We start from the raw sequence: 20669 nt of genomic DNA on the forward strand, positions 1-20669 counted from the left end.
TTATAGCGTTTTTCTTTTCTGTTCAGAAATATTAAGAGATGCAAGGGGTTATGGTAACTTTCAACAATATTATTTTAATAACAGAAAGGCAAATTACTTTTTCCAGATTCTCAAGCTATTATTTATGCAGTTCAACAAATTTTAAGATAAGTAGTTGTATTTAGTTATATACAAGGGATTTTTAAAAAGTTAATGAGAAGCACAGATTAGGAACAAACTACGCATGGACTTCAAATTACTTGAGCCAAATGAAACTTATTGTTTAATTCCATTTTCCTTGAACTTTTTGAAATATTTTTAATATGTTGATAATTTAGCAATGAAGATCTACTCATGAATAACATGGGCAGTGTTATAAAGTACTAGTCACCCCTAGATTGGAGGACTATTATTCACTTGCTAACTTAGCAACCCTTGCATATCTTTGCCATTGCAACCCTGTACCCTGTGAAGAACCACCTTCATATCCAACAGTATTTTTCAGAAAAAGAAAGCTACTCACTCCACCACTCCCCATAATATAACATGACTGGTAGCAAAAGTTCAGGATAAAATATGGTGAATGCCGTGTCATAATTTATAAACCAAGTGGTTATATTAAAGCCACAATTTTACATTGAAATGTCAAATTCTGTAAAGTATTTCCAACCAAAAGGAAATCTTAATAATGAATGGGTCGGCCGGCGCCGTGGCTCAATAGGTTAATCCTCCGCCTAGCGGTGCCGGCACACTGGGTTCTAGTCCCGGTCGGGGCGCCGGATTCTGTCCCGGTTGCCCCTCTTCCAGGCCAGCTCTCTGATATGGCCCGGGAAGGCAGTGGAGGATGGCCCAAGTGCTTGGGCCCTGCACCCGCATGGGAGACCAGGAGAAGCACCTGGCTCCTGCCTTTGAATCAGCGTGATGCGCCGGCCGCAGCGGCCATTGGAGGGTGAACCAACGGCAAAAAGGAAGACCTTTCTCTCTGTCTCTCTCTCTCACTATCCACTCTGCCTGTAAAAAAAAAAAAAAAAAAAAAAAATAGGTCCAATATCCTAACTTGGGATAATCTAATGAATAGAAATTCTTACTTTTTAAATATTCAACACATGGAATCTATAATATTTTTCTGTACAAAAGATACTAAGAGTTCACAAATTCTAACTATGCTATCACAAAGATTTTTCTGAACCATTAAGATAAACAATACAAAAAAGTGCTTTCTTCTGAACTGCAAGAATATGGCATCAAAGTCTTTTATCAAAGCTGATAATGATTAAGTTCAGGTCCAAGATGCAGACAGAACTTTAGTGTAGTACATAGCTGATGTCTCCTTTATTCCTTGCTGTTGCTTATTTATTTATTTATTTATTTTGGTTCAGGGAGAACAAACCATTCAAATACCATGGGTTTCTTCTACCAAGATGGCAAGGTGAGCTTAGTGAGATGGAAGTGACACAGACTTTTTAAAAACCCTAAAAGCCTTTGGTGACCCAGGATATGGTGGCGGTGGTGAAACGTTCTGCTTTCTGGTCAGTGCCACCGCCTGTTCGTAAGAAGGTAATCCTGTGTCCTCGGCAGAAGATGGCGATGGAGATAAGGCAGCCTCCTCGGGTCTTCTGAAAATGATGGAGGGAGCGTGCCTGCTCCTCCTTACGTAGACGGCTGAAGAACTAAACAGAGAGACAGTATTTAGGAAATGGAAAGTCAGCAGTCTTGGGTTAAAATGGCAACATGAAAGCATGACTATTTTGATAAATGTTGAATCCCATGGATTAATGTAAGAGATTTATTTTACCCACAGACTCTAAAAGCGTCTATGCAGAGACCAAGAACACTGAAGTGAGACACGGGTTTGAGACTTGATCGTATCATTTCATAGCTGTGGGACCAAGGACAAATGACTTCAGTTTCCTCCCCTTGAAAAGTTCCTGGCATGCTGTCCTAAGGACTAAAAAAAGCTGAATTTCCTTTTCTCCTGCTCCTGCATTAAAACTTTCTCAAGGGCCCGCATTGTTGCATAACAGGTTAAGCTTTCTGCCTGTGACACTGGCATCCCATACAGGCACTGGTTTGTGTCCCAGCTGCTCCGCTTCCAATCCAGCTCCCTGCTAACGCACTTGGGAAAGGAGCAGAAGTGTTTGGGCCACTGCCATCCATGTAGGAGACCTGGATGAAGTCCTGGCTTCAGCCTGGCCCAGCCCTGGCGGTTGCAGCCATTTGGGGAGAGAATCAGCAGATAGAAGATCTCTCTCTCTCTCTCTCTCTCTCTCTGTAATTCTTTCAAATAAATAAAAATAAATCTTAGGAAAAAAGTTTTTAGAGTATGATATGAAGCCAAATTCCAGCTTTGTTGAAGGGTGCAAACCACCAGCCGAGGAGACAATCCTATCCACAGATGCCTATCTCAGATTTCTGTCGGCTCCTACAGGCCTGCTGCCTGGCCCAGCCTTCCCAGCAGTCCTCCCATCACGTGACTCTGCTCAAAAGTCTAACCTGGGACCGGCCGGAAGAAGCTCCTGGCTCCTGGCTTCGGATCAGTGCAGCTCTGGCTGGTGCAGCCATCTGGGGAGTGAACCAGTGGATGGTAGACCTCTCTCTCTCCCTGCCTCTGCCTCTCTAACTCTGCCTTTCAAATAAATAAATAAATAAATCTTTAAAAAAAACCCAAGTCTAACCTGAGGTCCACTTCCCACTGACCCAAGCTGTACCAGTGCTCCAGTGCGTCTTCTCAAGCCCTCTCTTATTCTGGCCTCACCTTAGGTTTTTATAGCTCTCTGCTCTTGCCAAGGCACCTTCTTTATACCCTTCTATGCACAGTGAATTCCCAGGCCTTTCTCTGCTTTCAATGGTATTGTTCCCTTTCTTAAAATAGTCTTTCCTCCTCTCCACTATGTAAGCCTAATAATTGTTTTTAAAAAATATGGCTTAGTTCATGTCCTAACGTGAAAGTTGAAACAAAACAAGGTCTGGTGTTTAAAACCTGTGGTTTCTTCTTCACTTATGAACTTTAAATCATAACTTACATATGAATAAATTGATGTTCTGACTGTGCATTTGGCTGTTTATAAAGTTTCTATGCTTATGGCTGATGAAATAATTAAAAGTCACAGGTACGTCCCAACCTATAGTCAACATTCACCCCATTCTGAGGCGGATGTTTGGCCTAGCAGTTAAGATGCTCATGAAGACATCCTCATCCCATTCTGAGTGCCTGGGTTCAATTCCCAGCTACAGCTCCAGGTTGCAGTTTCCTGCTAATGCAGGTCTTGGGAAGCAGCAGGTGATGGCTCAAGCAATTTGGTTCCTGACACCCACATGTGAGAACTAGATTGCATTCTTGGCTCCTGGCTTTAGCCATGGCCTAACTGGGGTGTTGCAGGCATTTGAGAAGTGAAGCAGTGGAGGGCAATGCTCTCTCATCTCTCTGTCTCTCAAATATATATAAATAAATAAATATATATATATACACACACACATATATATACTCTTGGTGGGAAGGATGGGATAAAAATTTAATGTATATATTAATATATAATATATAACATATATATTATATATAAATTAATTTTTTATCCCATCCTTCCCACCAAGAGTTACTTTAACAGACCCAAAATACTATAAACCTTTCCAAACTAAATCAGCCAATTTGCCTCTTGAACCATTTTGGGCATGGTAATAATGAGATCTGAAGTTGGAGGCAAGGAAAGAAAAATGGCAGAGAGAAAAGCCAAGCCATGGGCTGTGTAGCTGTAGGAACTGGAGGTGACTGAGTGAGCACAGCTTCCTGGGAGGGCCCCACATCACTCATCCTGGGTCAGGAGTCTGGAATGTGTTCCCAGCCACCACTCATTTGCTCAGCTACACAAAGTGCTGTTTGCTGCCTTGTAGGGAACCAGAGAGACAGACATTTTCTTTGACCAAATACAGTTTTCCATGTTGGCTTTCACCATTTAATATGCAGAAACAATACACCAGTCATTAAACATGTGTGGGGTGTTTTCTTACACATCATACAAGGGGTTTTCAAAAAGTTCATGAAAATGCACATTATTTAAAAAAAAAAACTGCAGGAATTCCAATTTTTTCTGCACCAAGATAACCTTATCCTTTAATTTTATTTTCCATGTACTTTTTGTAGTGTCATTATATCTCTTACTTGATTGAAATCAGAAAATACTCACTACTATCACCTCAAATTCATAGCATTATATTATATCTACTTGCTTCCACAAAAATATAGGAAGTAAGAATTGAAAAGACCTTAGTTCCACTTCTTGGCAGGTTTCTCCAGGGCAATCACTGTTCTGACGGTGATCTTATTTTTTTACTCTTTTCTTTCTCAAATAGTCTCTCCCCACCTCTGTCTATCAGACTTGAAACATCAAGAGAACAAATAACTCTGCTGGAAGAATTTCTTGGAGCATTAGATGAAAAGTAGTAAGTATTGAAAAGTTGATTCCAAAATAGGAGAATAGCTAGTAAACCTCATTTGGAATGTTCACTGAAACTCAAAGCTTTGCTGTGAGGGTGAAAGTCAGAGGACAGACAGAAAAATAACCTGTGAAACCCCAGCTTTGCAAGTGCTGACATTAAATGTCACTAATCTTACAAAATAAGGGCCACACAGGATTTGAAATGTTATGCCAACATCCCCAGGAGACAGGCCCTACTCAGGGCACCACTTTACCCTCTTTATCTTTGAGATCTTCTACCCTCATGCAGAAAAGAGGCTAGGAGTGTTGAGGGGAGGAATGGTGGAAGATGAGAAGACACAGTGGTGGGTGGGTGTTGTGGTGCAGTAGGTTAAGTCACTATTTGGGATGCTGGCATCACATAACAGAGCACCAGTTTAAGTCCTGGCTCCTTTGCTTCTGATCCAGTTTCTTTTTTAAGATTTATTTACTTATTTGAAAGGCAGAGTTACAGAGAGGCAGAGGCAGAGGCAGAGGCAGAGAGAGAGAGAGAGAGACGTCTTCCATCCGCTGTTTCACTCCCCAGATGGCTGCAACAGCTGGAGCTGGGTCAATCTTTGAGCCAAGCCCCTCTTCCAGGTCTCCCATGCAGGTGCAGGGGCCCAAGGACTTGGGCCATCTGCTTTCCCAGGCCATAGCAGAGAGCCTGATCAGAAGTGGAGCAGCCGGAACTTGAACCGGCACCCATATGGGATACCAGCACTGCAGGCACTGGCCCCTGATTCAGTTTCTTACTAATGCATCTGGCAGCAGCAGATGATGGCTCAAGTACTTGGGTCTCTGACAAAACTTGGCTGTTGCAGCCATTTGGGGGAGTTAACCGACAGATGGAAGATCTCCCTCCTTGTCTTGCCCTCTTTCTCTGTCACTATGCTTTTCAAATGAAAGAAATCAATCTTAAAGAAGGAAGATTGGCTGGCACCGTGGCTCACTAGGCTAATCCTCCACCTGCGGTGCCAGCACCCCGGGTTCTAGTCCCGGTTGGGGTGCTGGATTCTGTCCCAGTTGCCCCTCTTCCAGTCCAGCTCTCTGCTGTGGCCCAGGAGGGCAGTGGAGGATGGCCCAAGTGCTTGGGTCCTGCACCCACATGGGAGACCAGGAGAGGCACCTGGCTCCTGGCTTCGGATCAGCGCAGTGTGCGGGCTGCAGCGTGCTGGCCGCAGCAGCCATTGGGGGGTGAACCAACGGAAAAGGAAGACCTTTCTCTCTGTCTCTCTCTCTCACTGTCCACTCTGCCTGTCAAAAAAAAAAGAAGGAAGATGACACAATGGTGCAGAAAGTAGAAAAATGAAGAAAGCCAGGGAGAAAAGAGAAGAAAATGTCAATTGTGAGGACCCTCACAGCCTTTGAGTGAAAATTGTTAAACAGGAGGAGATACAGGAACTTTTTTGGGGAAAATGTTATGAATGAGGTGGAAAAGAAGGAAAGATGACAGGCAAGAAGAATCTCCAAAGACAAGTTTTTGCCCGTTTCTTCATTTATCTTATGGCTCCCTCCATCTTGGCGAAAGACACATTAAAAAAAATCTTAGTCCAAAGTTCTAGAAAATGAAAACACCTTGCTCATTTCCTACCTATTAAATAAAGGAAATTAATAGAGGCTTTTCAACGACAGTGCTTAAAACTGAACAAATTCTTCCTGACTTTCTCTTATGTCTCAATTTTTGACAGGATTTACACACTCCTTAGTGTATGCCCGTGGGTCTTAGGGAGTTTTCCACGAATTCAGCACAGAGCTAGATTAGGATTTATTTTGCCATTCTCCCCTCTTTCTTCTGTGCTGTTACTGTGGGTAGCCTTAAAGGCTCTGCCTCTGCCTATCCCTTCTGTCTTTTCATATAGAACTGCTCTGTTCCCTTGACTTCAACTTTTATTCTCCAGTAGGTGAATACTAATTCCATATCTGTTGCCTTAAACTATTTACCCTTTCTTTTTTTCTATTTAGGAAAAAAATTAGAGGAGGTAATACACACACATATGCTACATGTAGCAAAATTTCCCACTTAAAATTTATTTAACTTAGTTGAAAGGCAGAGAGAGAGAGAGATCACCTGTTTTTACATTCCCCAAATGCCTGCAATAGTGAAGGCTGGGCCAGGCCAAACCCAGGTGCCAGGAACTCAATCTGGGTCCACTATGTGGGAGGCAGGGACCCAACCACTTGAACCATCATCACCTGCTATCTCCTAGGGTGTACATTAACAAGAAACTGGAGTTGGGAGCGGAGCCAGGACTCAAACTCAAGGCACTTCGATATGGGATGTGGGTGTCCCAAATGCCCATCCCCATTTTTAACCTTTTTTAAGTAGACAATTTAGCAGTATTGATTACATTCATGGGACTGGCGTTCTGGTGTAGTAGGTTAAGCCTCCGCATGCAGCACCGGCATCCCTATGGATGCTTGTTTGAGTCCCAGCTGCTCCACTTCTTAACAAGCTTCCTGCTAATGTGCCTGGGAAGGCAGTGGAAGATAGCCCAAGTGCTTGGGTCCCTGCACCCACATGGAAGACCCGGAAGAAGCTCCTGGCTCCTAGCTTTGAATTGGCCCAGCTTTGGCTGTTGTGGTCATTTGGGGAGTGAACCAGCAGATGGAAGACCCCTCTCTCTCTCTCCCTCTATCTGCAACTCTGCCTCTCAAATAAATAAATAAATAAATCTTTAAAAAATTACACTCATGCTAACCATCTCCACTATTTTCATAACCCTTTCATCACCCTAAGCAGAAACTCTGTATAACTCCTCATTACTTCTGCTATGCTTTGAATATTTCTGTCCTCTCCATAACTCATGTTGAAACTTAATTGTCAGTGCAACAGTGTTGGGAGGTGGGGCCTTCTGGGAGCACGCTGCCCTTATGAATGGATGAACGCTGCTGTACAAGGGCCTTTCAAGAACAGGGTTTCTCTCTTGCAGAGGATGTAGCATTGCGGGTGCCATCTTGAGAGTGGACATTGGATTCTCCCAGGCATTAAACTCTGTTGGCGCCCTAATCCTGGACTTCCTAGCCTCCAGAACATGAGAAATAAACTCCTATTTTTTATAAATTGCCAGGTTCCAGATATTCTATTACAGCAGCACAAACGGAATAAGACACTTCCTCTTCCCAGCCAAAAGGAACCTCTACTCTACTTTTCCTCTTTGAATTTGCATGTTGGACATGTGAGCACAATCATGCAACACCTGTCCTTTCGTGTCTGACTTCTTTTGTTTGGTAGGTTATCAAGATTTACCCATGTCGAAGCATGGATCAGAACCACATTCCTCTTTATGGCTGAAAATTCTTCTGTTGCTGGACACTGGAGTTGTTTCCATCCACCATGTTGGCTGTTGTTAATAGTGTTGATATAAAATTGGTATTATATGTATTTGTCTGAGTCTCTGTTTTCAATTCCTTTGGATTTACACCCAGAAGTAGAATTGCCAGGTTATGTGGTAATTCTATCCTGAACTTTCTGAGGAACTGTCAAACTGCTTTCCATAGCAGCTGCACTATTTTACATTCTCACTTGCAACTTCATACGAGATCCCAATCTCGTCATAAGCTCGCTAATACTTACTATGTTAAAAAGGCATTATTACAGCTATTCTAGTAGGTGGGAAGTGGTGTCTCACTGTGGCTCTGATTTGCTTGGCATTTCCCTCACGAGTAATGATGCTGACCATCTTTTCAGGTACTTGTTGGCCATTTGCATATCTGCTTTGGAGAAACGTCAGGTCAAGTCCTTTATTCTTTGTAAAATTAAGTATATGGTTAGCAACAACAGGTAGTAGGGAAGACAGTCACAAGTGGGGAGAAGGAAGTTTTCATAGGCCAAATAAAATGTTTGCATATCTACCACATTTGAAAATAACTCAATGGGGCCAGTGCTGTGGCATAGTAGGTAAAGCCACAGCCTGCAGTGCCAGCATCCCATATGGGTGCCAGTTCAAGTCCCAGCTGCTCCACTTCCAATCCAGCTCTCTGTTGTGGCCTGGGAAAGCAGTGGAAGATGGCCTGGGTCCTTGGGCCCCTGCACCCACATGGGAGATCCAGAGGAAGCTCCTGGCTCCTGGCTTTGGCTCAGCACAGCTCTTGCCATTGCAGCCATTTGGGGAGTGAACCAGTGAGTGGAAGACCCCTCCCCCTCTGTCTCTGCCTCTGCCTCTCTGTAACTCTGCCTTTCAAATAAATAAATAAATATTTTTTAAAAAAGAAAATAACTTATTTGCAATATAATATCTTCTGACTTTTAATTCTCTATGGACTCTAGACAACCTGCAGCCTATTCTCAACTCAGGTGTTTTTTAAAGAGACATAACCACTGGATGGGAAGACATACACATTCTTTTGTAAGCTTTTAGAAAAATCCTGTCTTGCAAATCAATAATAGCTAACATCTGCTAGGTACTTGCTACAAACCAAGCACTACTTTAACCACTTTATGTGTATTATATCACTTAAACGTCACAATTCCCTTAAGACATATACAGTTATTATTTAGGCTACCACATTGCATCATACTAGAGGGCTCCATTCACCCTGTAGGCCAGGTAAATGGTACCCCTGTAATGTAATGGTTCTGATTATTTTTCTCAGTTTACTTATGGGGAAACTGAGGCAGAGTATGCATTTAAGTAACATGTCCAAAGTTTTCATTTCAATGTTTATATATTTATTTGAAAGGCAGAGTGACAGATAGGAAGGGAATTTTCCATCTGCTACTTCATTCCTACATGCCTACAACAACTGGGACTGGGACAGCTCGAAGCTAAGAGCCCGAAACTGCATCTGGGTCTCCTATGTGGGTGGCAAGGACTCAAGTACGTGAGCCATCATTTACTGCCTCCCAAGATGCCCATTAGTAGGAAGCTGGACTGGAAATAGAATAGCCAGGACCCGAACTAGGCACTCCAAAATGGCACGTAGGCATCTCATGCAGCAGTTTCATTAACCTGTTGTACCACGACGCCTGCCCAACATGTCCAAAGTTAAATGGTAGTGGTGTACCAAGGATTTGAACCCAGGCAGTCTGGCTCCAGAGCTCACATACTTAACCACAATACATGGACCTGAGATGGGGAGAATGTGCCTTGGTCTCGGCCAGAACCAGCACCAGGATAAGACTAATTTGTTTTAGAAAGGAATCACATCTTACTACATTTTAGTATCAAAAATTACACTAGCAAATGAAAATAAAATGCTGCAATAAAATTTTTTGAAGAGACTTTCTCAGGAACTAGAAGTACTGCCACCAACGTGGGAAACCTGGATTGTGTTCCTGGCTCCCAGCTTCAGTTTCAACCCAGCCCAGCCATTGTTGACATTTGGGGAGTGAACCCACGGGTGGGAGTTCTCCATCTGTGTCTGTCAGCCTCTCAAATAAATAAATAAAAATAAAAGCACTGCACTAGATAAGCCATAAAAAAATAGACAAATACTGTAAGATTCCACTTGTTAGAGCTTCCACAGTAGTAAAATTCATAGAGACAGAAAGTAGAATGTTGGTTTATAAGCTGCAGGGGAGAGGAGAGTGAGTTGTTTGTTTATTGAGTAGAGAGCTTTCCTTTTGCAAGATGAAAGAGTGGGAAAGCTGGAGATCGGTCACACAGCATTGTTCTTTCTAAAACATAAACTAGGTTAGTATGTGCATAGAAGGAAACCTGTAGTTATAGATATCAAACTTATAATAGTGATTATTTCTAAAAAGTAAGGGTATTGGGAGTTTCATTTTTGATATTATATCTTTAACATTTGAATATTTTTAAAATGCTTGTATTATTTTTGTAAGAATGAAATAGGATAAAAATTTCTTTAAGGAGTCTAACCACACTATTAATATATTTTTGTGTGCTTTCTTGGCAATGGAAATGATTTTTAGGTGATCACAGCAGATGAAATGAAATGAGTGACTTCACACCTTCTTTAAGAGAAAATACTTTTCCTAGATTTTAGAGAAATATAGTTTTGATATTTTCTGATTTCACTGATGCACACTCAAATACACACGCGTAGAAGTTTCTTTTTAGGGATGGGCATTTGGCCAAGAGGTGAAAGACAGAACTCCATTCAGGCCTCCCACATGCTGGCAGAGACCCAAGCAGTGCAGCCATCAGCTGCCATTTTCTTAGCACATCAGCAGGAGGCCAGCCGGGAAGTGGAGGTGGGACTTGATCCCAGGCACTCTGACATGGGATGTGGGCACTGTGCCACAATGCACCTGGCTCCTGGCTTCAGATCGGTGCAGCACGCCGGCCATAACAGCCATCTGGGGGGTGAACCAATGGAAGGAAGACCTTTCTCTCTGTCTCTCTCTCTCTCACTGTCTGTCAACAAAACAAAACACAACAACAAAAAAAACCAAAAAACAAAAAACAAAAAAAGACCTCTCTGCCTCTGCCTCTCTGTAACTCTGCCTTTCAAATAAATAATTAAGTCTTTTTTAAAAAGAAGTAAAATGTCAATAATGGGGGAAACTGGGAAGACGGTACTATCTGTGCAACTTTTCCACTATATCTCAAATTATTCCAACGTAAAAGCTTTATTTAAAAAAACAAGAAGCCATTTGATTGATACATTGAAATAACAGTACAGAGCATGCAATAATGAATTAAGGGGGCCAGCGCTGTGGCATAGCGGATAAAGCCACCACCCTGCATTGCCGGCATCCCAGATGGGTGCCAGTTCAAGTTCTGGCTGCTCCACTTCCAATCCAGTTCTTTGCTATGGCCTGGGAAAGCAATAGATGATGGCCCAAGCCCTTGGGCCCCTGGACCCTCATGGGAGACCTGGAAGAAGCTACAGGCCCCTGGCTTTGGATCTGTGCAGCTCCGGCTGCTGTGGCCATCTGGGGAGTGAACCAGCAGGTGGAAGACCTTTCTTTCTCTCTCTGCCTCTCTGTAACTCTGCCTTTCAAATAAATAAATAAATCTTTTTGTTTGTTTGTTTGTTTGTTTGTTTTGACAGGCAGTTAGACAGTGAGAGAGAGAGACAGAGAAAGGTCTTCCTTTTCCATTGGTTCACCCCTCAAATGGCCGCTATGGTCGGCGCTGCACCAATCCGAAGCCAGGAGCCAGGTGCTTCCTCCTGGTCTCTCATGCGGGTGCAGGGACCCAAGCACTTGGGCCATCCTCCACTGCCTTCCCAGGCCACAGCAGAGAGCTGGCCTGGAAGAGGAGCAACTGGGACAGAATCCGGTGCCCCAACCGGGACTAGAACCCGGAGTACTGGCGCTGCAGGTGGAGGATTAGCCTAGTGAGCTGCAGCACCGGCCAAATAAATAAATCTTAAGAAAAAGAATTAAGTATTTTTCTTTGGTACTTACCCTGGATATTGTTCCTTATTACACTTAGTAATACAAAGATAGTAACCAAGTAGTCCAAAAATAACTAAAAATACTCCAGCAGCAATTAATCCAGTCAGAAGCCCCATAACATCGATTTTCTCTCTGTTATCTAAGAGAAATAATTAGAGAACATAAATATAATAGCTATCACTATTAAGCATGTCAACATTTATACTGATTTCTTTAAAGTCTTTGTGCTAGAGAATTCACCTAAAAAAAACACATTTAAATGATATTTCTAAAAGCCCTAATTATAGTTATTTATTCTTTTATCTATCTTAAATAGGTCACATTGAAAAGATAATATTCAACATCAAGTGCGATAAACATTTTTTTGCCCAACTAGATATAATCTGTTATTAACTACTAAGATACATTTATTAAGAAAACATGGTGAAGTTGTGCAATATAGTCTTCTGTAGGGGGCCACCTAAGAGGAATCGAATAATAATTGGCAAAATATCACTTAGAAAAGTAGGGTGGGGAGGGGGTGGGAGAGAGAAAAAGATTAGCTAACAGGTACAGAATTACAGTTGGTGGGGCCAGTGTTGTGGCACAGCAAGTAAAGCCACTACCTGCAATGCTGGCATCCCATATGGGTGCCGGTTCCAGTCTAGGTTGCTCTACTTCCAATCCCGCTCCCTACCAACACATGTGGGAAAGCAGTGGAGGACAGCCTAAGTGATTGGGCCCCTGCAACTATGTGGGAGACCTGAAAGAAGCTCCTGGCTCCTGACTTTGGTCCGGTGCAGCCTGGGCCGTGAAAGCCATTTGGGGAGTAAACCAGCAAATGGAAGACCTCTCTCTCTCTGTCTCTAACTCTCTCTCTCTCTCTGTGACTCTGCCTTCTAAATAAATAAAAATAATACATGTTTAAAAAATTACAGTTGGCTGGGAGGATTGAGGTCTAGGATTTGGTAATTATAATGAACAAAAGTTTATTTTATATTTCAAAATAGCTAGAAGAGAGGATTTTGAGTGTTTTCACCACAAAGAATTGATAAGCATTGGAGGTGATGGCTGTGTCAATCACCCTGAGATGATGGCTCAAGTACTTGAGTACCCCCTGCCACCCACGTCGGAACCCAGGATAAAGCCCTGGACCCTGTCTTTGCCCCGCCCCAGCACAGGGCTGTTGCAGCCATTTGAGGAATGAGCCAAGGGGTGAAAGATTCTCTCTTCCCCTCTCTATTGTTCTGCCTTTCAAATAAATAAATGTATCTTCCAAAAAACACAGCTCTGAACCCCATAGATGTGGACAAGTGATTATATAAATTAAAAATAAAATTTCAATATATGGAGAGATGATCAATACCTTGTTTCTCTAAACATTCATTAACTCCACCCAACAATCTGAATTTACAAAACATAAGCATCCCATCTACTTGTGATAGAAAAAAGAAAGAAGTTAAAATAGTTTCCCACTTGAAACAAATACAGTCCTGCTTCCACTCTGTGCAAGCCTTGACTTAGCCGAGCTGTTTAAGACAGCTTTACGCCTATTATCTCATTTCCCTAGTATCTCACCAAACTTGATTTTCAGTGTATAAATAGATGAAGGTGGCCTTCTCAGATAGCCCAGTGTATAATTGAGAAATCTTCCTTGTATTTACAAGGTATGTATGTTGAGCAACAGCCAAACTCAAACAATAAAACTCATACGTATTACAATTGAAAGAGGGTGAGAAAAAGCATCATATTTTATCCAGTCTTGCCTTACCTGATTTTGTGGATGGTCCTTTAATTGAATATTCCTGCCAAAATGTCATCTAAGAAAAAGAGAAGATATTCACATTTATGTGAGTTATCGTCATTTCATGGTGGGTCCAATGGCCTAGACTAGGGATGGTAAAGTCTTGGCATGGGTTGCAGGTAGGATACCACTACACTCAAGCTCAAGGGTGTGGCTCACCCTAATTAAAGCGCTACTACCCACCACTGTTTCTGCTTTCCTGGGGTTAAGGGATTGCTGCCAGGCCCAGCTCTGATAACTGCACCTTGCTCTTCTCCCTTTGCCTAACTGGAGCCCCCACTCAGGTACCAGGGGACATCTCTTTAGACACTTGGTGAATGTCTCAGAGGAGGAAGTTGAGGTTGTGGCCCCATTATTGCATTTTCCGTGTTGGGTAGGCCCTCAGTCAGTCAGGAGGTTTCACTGAAAAGTATCTATTGACTTGGAAAGATATCCCTTAGACAGCTTAACTTCAGTGCTACTTGAAGCAAAATTTTCAGTAACTAGGATAAAAGTAGAAAATGGGTTTCTGAAAATAGTATAAATTCCCAACAGGCACAACTACAACACACAAGATTGCTTTAAAAATTCATGAAAAATAGAATTAAAGATAAGTTTATTTTGGTGCAAAAACATTTGAAATTCAACTGTAGTTTTTTCATAATATTTATTTTCTAGGAACTTTTTGAAGAGCCTGGTATATTCTGTGCTTTTCTTCTTTAATAGACACAGGAAATAGGAGATCAGGCACAAGTATGGAAGACTAAAAAGCAAGGTTATGGGGACAGATACCATAGTGTAGTGGGCTAAACCTCCACCTGTGGACGCCAGCATCCCATATAGGAGCCGGTTCGTGTCCCAGCTGCTCCTCTTCCAATCTAGCTCTTTGCTACGGCCTGGGAAAGCAGTGGAAGATGGCCTAAGTGCTTGGGGCCTGTGCCCATGCTGGGGACCTGGAAGAAGCTCCTGGCTTTGGATTGGCTCAGCTCTGGCCATTTGGTGGGGGTGAACCAGCAGATTGAAGGCCTTTCTCTCTCTCTCTCTTTCTCTGCCTTGACTCTCTGTAACTCTGCTTTTCAAATAAATAAATAAATAAATAAATGTTGAAAAAAAAATAAAGAGCAAGGTTCTGTTATCATCCGCAGTTAAAGCACGCATGGGGGGGCCGGTGCCATGGTTCACTTGGTTAATTCTCCACCTTGCGGCGGCATCCCATCTGGGTGCTGGATTCTAGTCCCGGTTGATCCTCTCCCAGTCTAGCTCTCTGCTGTGGCCCGGGAGTGCAGTGGAGGATGGCCCAAGTACTTTGCCCCTGTACCCACATGGGAGACCAGAAGGAAGCACCTGGCTCCTGGCTTCGGCTCAGCGCAGCACCAGCTGTGGTGGCCATTTAGGGAGTGAACCAATGGAAGGAAGACCTGTCTCTCTCTCACTGTCTATAACTCTACCTATCAAATGAATAAATAAAAAAAATAAAGCTCATATGGGAAGATTCTTATTGACCAGCAAGTAAATTAGGATGCTTGAGAAAGGGAAAAAGAAGTTGGGGCTATTTAGTTCACTAAAGTAAAGAATTTTGGTCACTTAACATTCTTCAAGAATATGCCAGACTGTAACAGTCACAGTATGACTTGTTTTTTATTCTTCTTCTCATAATTATTATTATTATTTAAAGTTTTTTTGCTGTCTTTTTTTTTTTTTTTTTCGACAGAGTTACAGAGTGAGAGAGAGAGGGAGAGAGATCTTGCATCTGCTGGTTCGTTCCCCAAATGGCTGCAATGGCTGGGGTTGTGCCAGGCTGAAGCCAGGAGCCTGGAATTTCTTCCAGGGTCTCCTACATGGGTGCAGGGCCCCAAGCACTTGGGCCATCTTCCACCCCTTTTTCAGGCCATTATCAGGGAATTGGGTTGGAAGTGGAGCAGCCGGGTTTTGAACCAGTGCCCATATGGGATGTCGGTGTCGCAGGTAGCAGCTTAACTCACTAAACCACAATGCTGGCTCCTATTATTATTATTATTATTATTTTTTAGGATTTATTTATTTGAAAGACAGAGTGTTGGGGCTGATGGGGGTTAGAAATAATCCATCCACTTGTTCACTACCCAAATGGCTGCAAATGGCCATGGCTGGGCGAGGCTGAAGCCAGGACCCTGGAACTCAACCCAGGCTTCCCAGGCAGATGGCAGGGACACAAGCACTTGGGCCATCTGCTACTGCTTTTCCAGGTGCACTAGCAGGGAGCTGGATTGGAAGTGGAAAGCCAGGACGTGAACCAGGATATGGGATGCTGGTGTCGCAGGCAGTGTCAGGATCAACAGACAGAACCTACTTATATTTTAAGGGGGACTTCTGGAAATATTTCCCTGATATTATACAGATAATCCAAACAATACAGAGAATTTATATGTCGTATCCTCAGTGTCCAGCAGAATGCATGGCACACAATAGACTGCCAATAAATATTTGAAATATAAATATGGGTGGGCCGGTGCTGCAGCTCACTTGGCTAATCCTCCACCTGAGGCACCAGTACCCCAGGTTCTAGTTCCAGGTGGGGCGCCGGATTCTGTCCCGGTTGCTCCTCTTCCAGGCCAGCTCTCTGCTGTGGCCCAGGAAGGCAGTGGAGGATGGCCCAAGTGCTTGGGCCCTGCACCCGCATGGGAGACCAGGAGGAAGCACCTGGCTCCTGGCTTCAGATCGGTGCAGTGCGCTGGCCATAGCGGCCATTTGGGGGGTGAACCATTGGAAAAAGGAAGACCTTTCTCTCTCTCTCTCTCTCTCTCTCACTGTCTAACTCTGCCTGTCAAAAAAAAAAAAAAAAAAAGAAATATAAATATGGGTAATCAAAGAGGTAAGTTCACTGGTAGGAGAAATTGCCAAGTCTTCAATGACTGAAGCGTGAGTCAGAGCACTAACTCTCATAATTTCTGGAACCTTAATTCACCTGCTATATGATTGTTTTTATATACAATAAACATTAAACACAGAATCACAACATACTCAATAATTTGCTAATTACTCTAAACCCAGCTAATGGAGAATAAAGCCAAGTCTAAATAGGTTAATTAGCATTTTGAAGAAGTAGAGAGAGATAACAGGTACACAACCTTGATCTTGTGTAAAGCATAAAATAGATAATAGCTGAGAGTGCCACTTTCTTAAGTACGATTTAATAAGTTTCCAGCCTATTAACATAATCAACCAAATTACCGTTTTATCTTCGTCCACAAAAATCTCTCTGGCTTCCTCATAATTACAAAGTTCTTCGTTGCACTCCCTTTCTAGGTCTCCGGGAGTGAAGAGCTCCAAGTCAAATCTGTTATACAGGAGGCGCCGGCGGATGAAAACGTTTGCTGCTTCTTTTGATGTAAAGACTAATGAAGAAATGAAAAAGGTCTCAAGCATCAACAAATAATAAGGCAGAAGATTCCTGTTTTCATCATGGCAAAAGTGAACAGCCCTCTTCGTGTGCTTACAGTACACCAAACTTTCTTGTGTGGCGTTAAAACACAGCATCAGTTCAAATGATTTTTGAGGGTAGCTGGCATTTACTCTAGTGGTTATACTGCCCACCTCCCACACCCGAGTGCCTGTGTTTCATTTCTGACTCCTGACTTCCACTAACATCAGCCATGATGCATCAGGTAACTGGGTTTCTGTCCTCTTTGTGGGAGTCCGGCACTGTTTTCAAGGCTCCTGGCTCTGGTTCCAGTCCAGTGCTGGTCACTGTGGGCATTTGGCAAGTGAAGCAGCATATGGGAACTCTTTCCCTGTCAATTAAATGTTTAAAAACTTTAAAAAAAAATGATGTCTGAGAATATGAAATACAAATATTAGTATGATTCCAAAAAATACTTGAGTTGACTAGATCCATAAATATTATTATTATTTTAAAATTTGTTTTATTTGAAAGAGTTACAGGAGAGGCAGAGACAGAGAGAGATCTTCCATCTGCTGGTTCACTTCCCAAATGGCTGCAATGGCCAGAGCTGAGCCAGGCCAAAGCCAGGAGCCAGGGGCTTCCTCCTAGAGTCCCACGCGGGTGCAGGGGCCCAAGGACTGGCCGTCTTCTGCTGCTTTTCCAGGTGCATTACAGAGGGCAGATTGGAAGAAAAGCAGCCAGGACTTGAACCTGCACCCATGTGGGAGGGGATTTAACCTGCTGTGCCACAGCATCGCCCCCCAATTATCATTATTTTTTAAAATATTTATTGATTTATTTATTTAGTTGGTTGGTTGGTTGAAGGGTAGAATAACAGAGAAAGAGAGGGGGAGACAGAGTGTGAGAGGGACAGCAATTTTCCATCTGCCGTTTCATTCCCCAGATGGCCACAGTGGCCAGGGCTGGTCCAGGCCAAAGCCAGGAGCCCAAAATTCCATCCAGATCTCCCACATGAGTGGCAGGGCCCAACTACTGAGGCCATCAACATCTGCTGCCTTCTCAGGAACATTAGCAGGGAGCTGGATAGGAAGCGGAGCATCTGGGACTTGAGTCAGTGCGTGGACATGGGATGCCAGTGTTGAAAGTGGCAGCTTAATCCACTGTGCTGCAATGATGGTTCCTATGTCCAAAATTATTAACACAAGTGACAATTATATGAGTATAATTTTTCCCTCTAGACAGCTATTTTTTTAAAGACTTATTTATTCATTTGAAAGTCAGAGTTACACAGAGAGAGAAGGAGAGGCAGAAAGAGAGAGAGAGAGAGAGAGAGAGAGTTCTTCCATCTGCTGGTTCACTATTCAATTGGCTGCAACTGCCAGAGCTGCGCTGATCCGAAGCCAGGAGCCAAGAGCTTCCTCCGGGTCTTCCCACACAGGTGCAGGGGTCTAAGGACTTGGATTATCTTCTACTGCTCTCCCAGGCCATAGCAGAGCTGGATCATAAGTGGAACAGCCAGGACTCGAATAGGCACCCATATGGGATGCTGGCTGCTGGCACTGCAGGTAGTGGCTTTACCCTCTACACCACAGCACCGGCCTTAAGATAACTATTTTTTCAACAAATGACAGGGCAGGTGGACTACTCCATTTTCAGAAGACTGGGTTCCCTACTACCTTGACTGAGCAAAATTACTGGGGCATAATATACAGAGTATTAGACTAAAAGAAGACACAGATTTTTGGTTTTGCTTTGGCTTAAGCTTTAAGCCATGTATCCTGGAATAAGTCACTTACCTCTCTGGGCTACCAGTCCTCATCTGTAAAACTAGAGTTTTCTTAATAATCATTAAACTCTCTTTGAGCTCTAAAATTATAAATTAATATTTTTACGTTAAAGTCATTTTACTCAAGTTCATACTAAAATTTATAAAATTCTAAATGTCTAAGTTAAGAAAAATATAACATAATTATAAGTTCAATTAAAAGACAATCAGGGCCGGCACCGTGGCTCACTTGGCTAATCCTCCGCCTGCGGCACCAGCACTCTGGGTTCTAGTCCCAGTTGGGGCGCCGGATTCTGTCCCAGTTGCTCCTCTTCCAGTCCAGCTCTCTGCTGTGGCCCAAGAGGGCAGCGGAAGATGGCCCAAGTGCTTGGGTCCCTGCACCCACATGGGAGACTGGGAGGAAGCACCTGGCTCCTGGCTTCGGATCAGCGCAGCACTGGCCGTGGCGGCCATTAGGAGAGTGAACCAACGGAAGGAAGACCTTTCTTTCTGTCTCTTGCTGTCTATAACTCTACCTGTCAAAAAAAAAAAAAAAAGACAATCAGGGCAGGTGCTTCATAGCCAGGGCTGAAAGCCAGGAGGCAGGAACTCCATCCTGGTCTCCTACACAGGTGGCAGGGGCCCCAGCACCTCTGCTGCCCTCCAGGTGCAATAGCAGGGAGCTGGATCTGAAATGGAGCAGCCAGGACTGGAACCAGTGCTCCAGTATGGGATACTGGCTTTGTAGGGGGCTGCTTAACTCACTGAACTACCACACTACACCCATGGAAATATTTTCAAAATCTACAAACTTTAAATTCATTCTGGTGTCACACTAATAATGCCTAAGGGATTTTTCTCTTCCAGGTCAACTGAAATCAGAAACTCTCTGAGAACTATAACAAAATAAGAGGGGTAGACTTTGGACTTAATGGTTCAGACATAGAGCCTGGTTCAAATCCCAGTTTTGCTTCTGATACCAGCTTCCTACTAACGTGGACCTTGACAGGCAGCAGCTGATGGCTCAAGAAGTTGGGCCCCTGTCACCCACATTAGAGACCTGGATTAAATTCCTGACTCCCAGCCATGCCTGGTCCAGCCCTGGCTGTTGGGGACATTTGAGGAGTGAATCAGCAGATGGGAGCTCTGTCTGTCTGTCTCTATCTCTGCTTTTCAAATGAATAAGTTCTTAAAAGAATTTACAAGTCTTGATACTTCTCATTGCCAGCCATTACTAAAGGAAGATTGTATTAAAATGGGCATTGAAAGACACTCATGAGAGCATACTTTGGAAAATTATTACTGATTTGTTGGTGACCTCAGGTTGGTCATTTATTCCTAATCCCTTGACAATAGTTACGTCTTGTCCAAGACATTTTTTTCTAAGAACTAACTATCTTTTCAAGCAAGTCTGGGTCTTCTCAGGCTATTTTGTCAAGATATGGAGTTATTGAGCACTTGAAATGTAGCTACTCTGAACTGAGGTGTGCCTTAAGTGTGAAACACATGAAGGATTCCAAAAATTTAGTATGGGGAAAAGAAGTCTGTGAAATATATTATCAATGTTTAACATTGCTGATATTGTGGATTAGTTACATTTTAGATACTTGGTTAAATTCAATACATTATTAAAATTAATTTAATCTATTTCCTTCTATATTTTCTTTTTTTAGATTTATTTTATTTATTTGAAAGACAGAGTTACAGAGTGAGGCAGAGACACAGAGAGAGGTCTTCCATCTGTTGGTTTACTCCCCAGATGGCTGTAATGGCTGGAGCTGTGCCGATCCGAAGCCAGGAGCCAGGAGCTTCTTCCAGGTCTCCCACGCAGGTGCAGGGGCCCAAGGACTTGGGCCATCTTCTACTGCTATCCCAGGCCATAGCAGAGAGCTGGATGGGAAGAGGAGCAGCCGGGACTAGAACTCGTGCCCATATGGGATGCCGGCGCTTCAGGCCAGGGCTTTAACCTACTGCACCACAGCACTGGCCCCTTCTTTCTATATTTTCAAATAAGGCTG

At 43.2% G+C, this 20669-nt stretch overlaps 1 protein-coding gene across 2 annotated transcripts in view; it reads right to left on the bottom strand.

Annotated features, from left to right (window-relative positions):
* Window positions 1-828: 828 nt before the first annotated feature.
* The window catches only part of PRRG4 (proline rich and Gla domain 4), a 28308-nt gene continuing 8467 nt past the window's right edge, over window positions 829-20669 (bottom strand). For both annotated transcript variants that reach the window (XM_062198045.1, XM_062198046.1), the window contains exons 3-6: window positions 16715-16878; window positions 13493-13541; window positions 11752-11881; window positions 829-1649 (exon numbers count right to left, since the gene is read on the bottom strand). In XM_062198045.1, the coding sequence (XP_062054029.1) occupies window positions 1415-1649; window positions 11752-11881; window positions 13493-13541; window positions 16715-16878 (578 nt within the window). In that variant the 3' untranslated portion in view covers window positions 829-1414. The remainder of the gene's footprint in view (window positions 1650-11751; window positions 11882-13492; window positions 13542-16714; window positions 16879-20669) is intronic.

Source organism: Lepus europaeus, chromosome 7 (genome assembly GCF_033115175.1).
Source record: "Lepus europaeus isolate LE1 chromosome 7, mLepTim1.pri, whole genome shotgun sequence".
Taxonomy (NCBI): domain Eukaryota; kingdom Metazoa; phylum Chordata; class Mammalia; order Lagomorpha; family Leporidae; genus Lepus; species Lepus europaeus.